This window comes from Talpa europaea (assembly GCF_964194135.1).
Source record: "Talpa europaea genome assembly, chromosome: 1".
Taxonomy (NCBI): domain Eukaryota; kingdom Metazoa; phylum Chordata; class Mammalia; order Eulipotyphla; family Talpidae; genus Talpa; species Talpa europaea.
This window is the reverse complement of record NC_140073.1, coordinates 9,014,054-9,021,500: the sequence shown is the minus strand read 5'-3', so window position 1 is coordinate 9,021,500 and position 7,447 is coordinate 9,014,054. Positions and strand designations below refer to the sequence as shown.

The 7,447-nt window shown below is 41.0% G+C and overlaps 1 protein-coding gene across 2 annotated transcripts; it reads right to left on the bottom strand.

The window, feature by feature from the left end:
- Positions 1–380: 380 nt before the first annotated feature.
- LOC311170918 (olfactory receptor 5B2-like) lies at positions 381–7,218 on the bottom strand (the record flags this gene model as incomplete). Of its 2 annotated transcripts, XM_084233413.1 has the most annotated exons (2): positions 381–1,281; positions 7,152–7,215. In XM_084233413.1, the coding sequence occupies 2 exons, from the start codon at positions 7,213–7,215 to the stop codon at positions 386–388; spliced, it is 960 nt and encodes a 319-aa protein (XP_084089539.1). The 2 variants fall into 2 exon arrangements, with proteins under 2 accessions (XP_084089539.1, XP_084089540.1); XM_084233414.1 differs by lacking the exon at positions 381–1,281 and having other exon boundaries at positions 6,277–7,218.
- Positions 7,219–7,447: the final 229 nt, after the last annotated feature.

Below are 7,447 nucleotides of genomic sequence, written 5' to 3'. Positions count from 1 at the left end.
TCGTAGCAGAATGAATGTTTGAGATCCCTACATTTTTGCTATGTGCAAGAATCATGGAGTTCTTTTGAATCCTAGCAATTGAAAATATAAGTCTAGGGTTATACACTTAGGAGTTGACCTACACAGCACTTTAGACCAACGGAGTGATGTAGTGTGTGATCCCATAGCATTTAGAATATAAAATTGATCTTAAGATATAAATAATATCCCACCTCCGCCAAAAGACATCCACATGCTCTCCTACCCAGTTGTTGTCCTAAAGAATAAGTAGAAGCAGAGCCATTTGGGAGGGGAATGTGCAGAGAAATTTCAGACAAGAAGGAATTAAAGTTCAAAATACATTTACAGACACAAGATTCTCACACGACCTGAGTGCTCTTTCTATTTAGTAGCATGAGCCCAAAGAAGACTTTGCTTTTTCAATCACTTTCTTGAAGGCATTCTTGACCTCCTTGTTCCTCAGGCTGTAAACAATGGGGTTCAGCATGGGAATGACCATGGTGTAGAACATGGATGCCATTTTGTCTGTGTCCATGGAATGGCTGGAGCTGGGCTGTAAGTACATGAAGATGATTGTCCCATAGAAGATGGAGACAGTGGTTAGATGGGAGGCACAGGTAGAGAAGGCTTTCTTCCGTCCCTCGGCTGAGTGCATCCTTAGGATGGCAATAAAAATCAAGAGGTAAGAGTTCAAAATAATGAAGAGAGTGATTATGACATTGAAAGATGCCAATGTGAGGAGTACAATCTCATTTGTGTAGATGTCAGAGCAAGAGAGAGCCAGGAGTGGGGGAATGTCACAGAAGAAGTGATTGATAACATTGGAATGACAGAAGGAGAGGTGGAAAGTGAAGGCCACATGGATGGAAGACTGCAAGAGTCCACAGATGTAGCAGCCAGTGACCAATGAGGCACACAATGTACTTGTCATGGTGGTGGTATAATGTAGGGGTTTGCACACAGCTGCATGGCGGTCAAAGGCCATGGACGCCAGGAGGAAACTTTCAATAGTGGCAAATGCTGCAAAGAAGAACATCTGGGCGGCACATGCATTGTAAGAGATAATCTTATCTCCTGTGAGAAACCCCACCATCACCTTGGGAGTGACAGCTGAGGCATAAACACAGTCCACCAGGGAGAGGTTACTGAGGAAATAGTACATGGGCGTGTGTAGTCGGGAGTCCAGCAGGATCAATACCATCATGCCCAGGTTCCCAAGCAGAGTGATAAAGTAAATGAGGGTAAAGATGACAAATAAAGGGACCTGCATATATGGGGCATCTGTTAGTCCCACAAAAATGAATTCGGTGAGCTCTGAAATGTTTTCCATCAAAGTCGTTTGACAAATGTCACGAGAGGCACCTAAGATGAGCAAACACAAGACAATGCTGTTTGGTCGATATCAAGGGAACTGAAGTGTGAGCAGGGGCTCATGCTCATGGGGGCAGCTTCCTGTCAAGGGCAGAAGTCCTGTGTCAGAAGAGGGGCTGAATTCTGGGTAGGGGTGGGTACACCAAGGTCTTTTATAGGAATGTGGTATGGAAGGACACTGGAATGCCCTTACCTGTGGCTGCCACCAAATGACCACATTATAACCATGGAGCACATCCCGGCTTGCTGGCTGTATGCTATAATCATTGCATTAAACCCCAAGCAGTCTTATCTGTGATATACTCTGGAGGGTAAAATATGGGAAACATCCTGCCAGGTGTTTGTTTGTGATGCTGACAACCCCATACATCTCTGAATTTCTTATCAACTTGTTCATAACATAAGACATAACAGTGATTCCTTGCTTTAAGGTCACCCCCAGTTTTCTCTCTAATTCATGAGGGCCCTTGATTGCATGTTACCCTTCAACTAATGGCCTCTATAGAAAACATCCTGGTTTCTGGCTCCTTCTTTGTGATGTTTTGATCTCTTTTAGTAGCTCTGAAACTAAAGGATCAATTTTTCAAAATATCGAAGCAAAACTTTAGTTGCTTCTCTCCATGCCAGTCTTTATTTTTCCCATAGTCTGATTCTTTCCATCACTCATCATTGTTTTGGGCTTTGATATATTTCCTCCCCCTGCATGGAGTGGGAGTAGGGGACAGTGGAAGAGTTACCTCTTCCATTCTAACCAGCTATGCTTGTATGATTTTTTTTTTTTTTGAAATCGAGGTAATATGAGTTTACAACATGTCCGCTTTTCCGAGACTCAGTTTCATCCTAGGAAGAGACAAAGGAGGGGACAAAGGAGGAGATGTACAAAACCTTCTTGCCCAGATCATCGTCTGCAAGTCCACATCTGGGAAGGCGTCCTGGGGAGAAGCTCCTTCGCATGTGTGGTGCTCTGTGCTGTGGAACAGAATCTGGGCTCTGTGCTTGCAGATATCAAGGCAGTGGCAATGCCCTCTCCATCCACGAGGCTCGAGGGGAATTGTTTTCTGTGTGTGGATCTCTCAGGAGGCTCCAGATCTTAGGTTGGGGATCCTTACTAACCTCCTCGCATTTCGGTTGAGAGTGCATATGAACCCCGGGGGGATCGGAGCAGAGAAAGAAGAATCCCAATCATCCAATTGGCAGGGCCAAGCCACATTAGGCAGCAAAAATAAAAACCTCATTACAAAAATAAAAGCCTTAGGTGACATCAGGACCTCATGAAGTCTCTCCTGTTTCTCTTTACCTCGGAGGCCTAGACATATCCCAGGAGTTTCCTTTTTTTTCTTTAACAAAATACCCACTTGTCCTTTGTTCTTAATCACAGAGCTTTTCTGGGGATATTTTGGGAGGATTTTCTTTTCTTATTTCTAGAATCAGGGGAGAGATACAGTCTTTCTCCACATAGTCATTTCTGCCCCAAACCCCAGGCAGAATTATCTCTTTTCTCAGGCACTCAGGTGTGGTTGTCATGAGCTGAGCGGTCATGGGGAGCTATCCAAGTTCTAGTTTCATCATGGTTTACAGGACGATCTTGGCCAACAAGTTTAATTTCTCACATTGCAGTGTGAGAAAGTGGAGTAGTGATACTATTGTGTACCCCGATGGAAGATCCTAAAGATGATAAGACAAAGCTTACTGTCATGTCTAGCGCATATCAGAAGAACAGATTTCACTAAATTTAATGATTACCATTTTGTCATCCTTTGGAACAAAAATAGTAGTGCCTGTACATCACTTCTGCTTCCCACATTTCCTCACCTCCTGGCAGCCAGTTACAACCAGGAACTAGTACTATGTTGGGGGCTGGAGAAGAAGATGGTGTCACTTCTGGCCTGAAGTGTGGAGGCTAGATCACAACCATCTACTGTCCCTGCCCTGCTGTGTTCACTGAGGGGCTGTTCTGGAAGCTGCAGCTGTAACTCTATGGCCTGTAGTGTGAATGAACATCCAGGAGTGTTATCGCCACATCTCCGTGTAGGTACTCAAGGGAGTGAGAATAAATCTTTGTTGGAGGAATACTGTGAGTGGATTTGCTCCTGCAGCGTGACCTTGGCTCTCCTGCCTCATATAATGCACCAGTCACTGCTTGGGCTTTGTTGTCTCTGTCTCTGTCTTTTGTAACACATCCTTGAATGTTGGTCATCTGATCATTTATACCTTTTTTTTTTTTGATAACAGCTTTACGTCACAAAATTAACAGAACAAAATCCACCTATTAAAGATTTAACTTATTCATTTAATTTTGTTTTTTTAACTGAAGTAATATTGTGGTATAACATGATAGATATATTCAAGCACACACACAGAAGCTGTAATAAATTGCCACGAACTTGGAAGCTTAGAAGACACTAAATTCTTTCACAGATCTGGAAGTCAGAAGTCTGATATCAGCTTAATTGGGTTGAAATCAGCACGTTGACTGGGTCAGGTGGCCTCTGAAGCCTGAGAGTAGAATTCACACCTCACCTCTTAGGTCTGTGCTGGCTGCCAGCACCCAGGGTTTGTGCCACATCAGTCTCTGCTTTCACGATCACGCCACCTACTCATGTTTGACTGTGGTCGAACCTCAGTTCCCTCCTGTAAAGACACATGGGGTTGCCAGTGGGACCTCCCTGGATAGTCAAGGACACTCTTACTTTTAAAATGATGATCTCGACCACATCTGCATAGTCCTTCCTTTACCTCACATGGTAACATTCACAGGTGCCAAGGGTTAGGGTGTGGACCTTTTGGTGGGTCATCTGGACTATTTTGAAGATTTTTCACTATTCTAAATAATTTTGAGGTAAATGATTATTTAAAATAATAGTTAGAAATGGTTCCAACAGGAGCATCATTACCATAAAGACAGAGGCGGTATTTGTCCTCCAGTTGCCCCAGAAACAACAGCACAGGGGCCCTACCTCCTTCAAGCAACACTTACAGTTGTTGAGATGTTATTTTGCCTAATTATAGAGAGGCAAAACACTAGACATGAGTGAACACTCTTCTGGGTAAGTTTTGAATTGTGTTGCACTTTCTGAGGATCAAAATTAAAAAACCTAAATATAGTGCATTGTATTAGCCTAAGGATGCATGTTTTGTTTATTACTGATAAATATTGTCATGTTTATATTATATATTGATATTTAGAATCATTTTGTTAATTGTGTATTAATATATCTGAAGTTTTCAAAATATTTTATATATCACACTTTAAAATCATCTCATATTTAATGTCACCTTTGATTTTACAAAATAATATTTATTTGATGTGTTCTCTGCCACAATTGTGATTTCAAGGCACTGCTCATGAGTTGGTTTCTATGACACTGGTAATGGATGGATTTCTTGAAGCAATCCTGTTCAATAGCTTGGAGTTTAAGCAATGAGTGAGACTATATTAAAATATCTCAGCAAAGCAGACACCTAGCTACTCCTCTCTAGGGTACAATTAATGTCTATCTGGCAGGTCTAAGTTACAGAAGACACGCTATGATTGGTGGTTCAAAGATTCAACACATTGGGACAATTAGACTCCAATGTTTATTGCATGCATTCAGGTTACAAACATTTATTGAGAATCTCCTATGCAACATACACATATTTAAGTACCAAGGATCATGTTATAAAGAAAACAACATGCCTGATGCTTTAGAATTTGTTGTCCAGTTGTAGAGAGCGATTATATAGTAGTGCAGAAATAATTTATAGTTAAGCAAAGTTAATCAAACTATGAAGAATGACACAGGGTGAAGAAATAGTGCACATGGGGTAGGTGATGGACGTTTCTGAAGATGCTTATAGAAGACAATGTCTGGGATGGAGTGTCACTGAAGGAGAGCCTTCATGATCCCCATTGAGGAGATAGTAAAGACAAAATCCCTGAAGTGGAAGGTGCTTGGAATTGTGAGGAAATTGTAAAGAAAGATCATTGTGAATTTAACTTTGGTAAAAACTTAGGAGTGAAAAATATAATGCAACTTGACTAAATTAAGACTTAATAAGCAACATTAACCATCTAAAGTACTTGTAGACTTAAAATACATTATCAACCCAGTGCATTTTTTTTTAATTAATAAATTTTATTTTTATATTCCCCATACAATTGCAATCCCCCCATTCTGACCCCAATCCCATTTTTTTATTTTTTAAACAATGTGCAACAATGTGCAAGTGAGCAATCATGTATGAAGAAATCAAAAATGCATTTACATCCTTATTTTTTGTGTTGGGGGTCTTTTCCTTTTGCAAAGTATCGTGAGAAAATATAAGCTCAACAAAATGACTCAGACAAGGTAGAATTTTTGATTCATTTATGATGGTAAGTCTATATTCTGTCAATAAAATATGCCAATGAAATACACACATAATATTATGAGTGTATCCCATTTTTCTCAAGTTAGGACTCTTAGATTATTTTTCAACTAAAAGGACTTCGATAGAGTTTATTTCTCAATATCCTAATTTAATTTTTAAATTAATTTTATTAATAATACCCTACATTTACCTCTTGTTAATTCTGCTTCTCTGAGTATCTGTACTCACTTCTGTCATAGCACTTGTTTGTTCCTCTGCTTTACCTGTGCAATTGTAGTGCATGAGGCAGAGAAAATGCATGCAGAACAAGTAAATACATTAAATATCTCTAAGATGCAGTTTTGACACATAGAAACAAATATTTCATGTGTCTCCTTAGCCATTTGTAGTTATATTTGCATTGCTGGAATGTTTTCTTATTCTATACAGTAGACTTTAGAAAAGGTGAGGGTGTTACTTCAGGATTTAAAGGTGTTTCTTAGATTCTAACTCAGCACATGAAGAAGATGGAGAGGAATGAAAGTAGCTAATTATGCCCCATACAATGTTAAATCATAACCCCAGGGACAGTTTTGTCTTCTCACCCACCTTTTTGATTGCATTTTTGACCTCCTTGTTCCTCAGGCTGTAGACGATGGGGTTCAGCATGGGGATGACCATAGTGTAAAACACAGAAGCCATTTTGTCTGTGTCCATGGAATGGCTGGAGCTGGGCTGTAGGTACATGAAGATGATCGTCCCATAGAAGATGGTGATGGCGGTGACGTGAGATGCACAGGTGGACAGAGCCTTCTGATAGCCTGCAGATGAGCGCATCCTATAGATGGTGATAAAAATGAACACGTAGGAAACAAAGATAACAGAAAGTGCAGAAAAGACATTGAAGGTGTCTACATAAACAAGGATCATCTCAGCAACATGCTTATCAGAGCAAGACAAAGACATGACTGCTGGAACATCACAGAAAAAGTGATGGACCTTATTGTTGCTGCAGAAAGTGAGACTGAATGTTTCTCCAACATGGATGACAGCATTCAGGAAACCACCAGCATGGCAGACTATAGCCAGACCTGTGCACACACCTGTGGTCATGATGGTGGTGTAATGCAGGGGTTTGCACACGGCTGCAAAGCGGTCAAAGGCCATTGCAGCCAAGATGAAATTTTCCCCGGTGGCAAAGCCCACAAAAAAGAACATCTGAGAAGCACATGCATCATAGGAAATGACCTCATCTCCTATAAATAACCCAGTCATGACTGTAGGGATGACAGCTGTAGAGTAACAGAAGTCCATCAGAGACAGGTTACTGAGGAAGAAGTACATGGGCATGTGGAGACGAGAGTCCAAAAGAATCAACAGGATCATCCCCAGGTTCCCGATGGCATTTATTGCATATATAAGAGTGAAGATCATTACAAGTGGGACACGTAGGTTTGTGGCTTCAGTCAGTCCTAGGAGGATGAAATGTGTCACTTCTGTGGTGTTCTCCATAGACGTTGTTTAGAAATCAGATGTCCTAAAGCAAGAAGAAATAAAGGAATGGAGAGTTAGATGTGGAAATTACAGTGAAACTTAAATGCATGTGGTGGGCTAGCTGGAGTAGGGAGGGCAGGTGTGTGTCACAAATGGAGAGAGTTTTAGGGAGGGCTTGGCCCTAGGGTGGAACTTGGGCTCATGGAACAGCTTTTTATCAGTCCTCCCATTTACTAACAGGGATAATTAA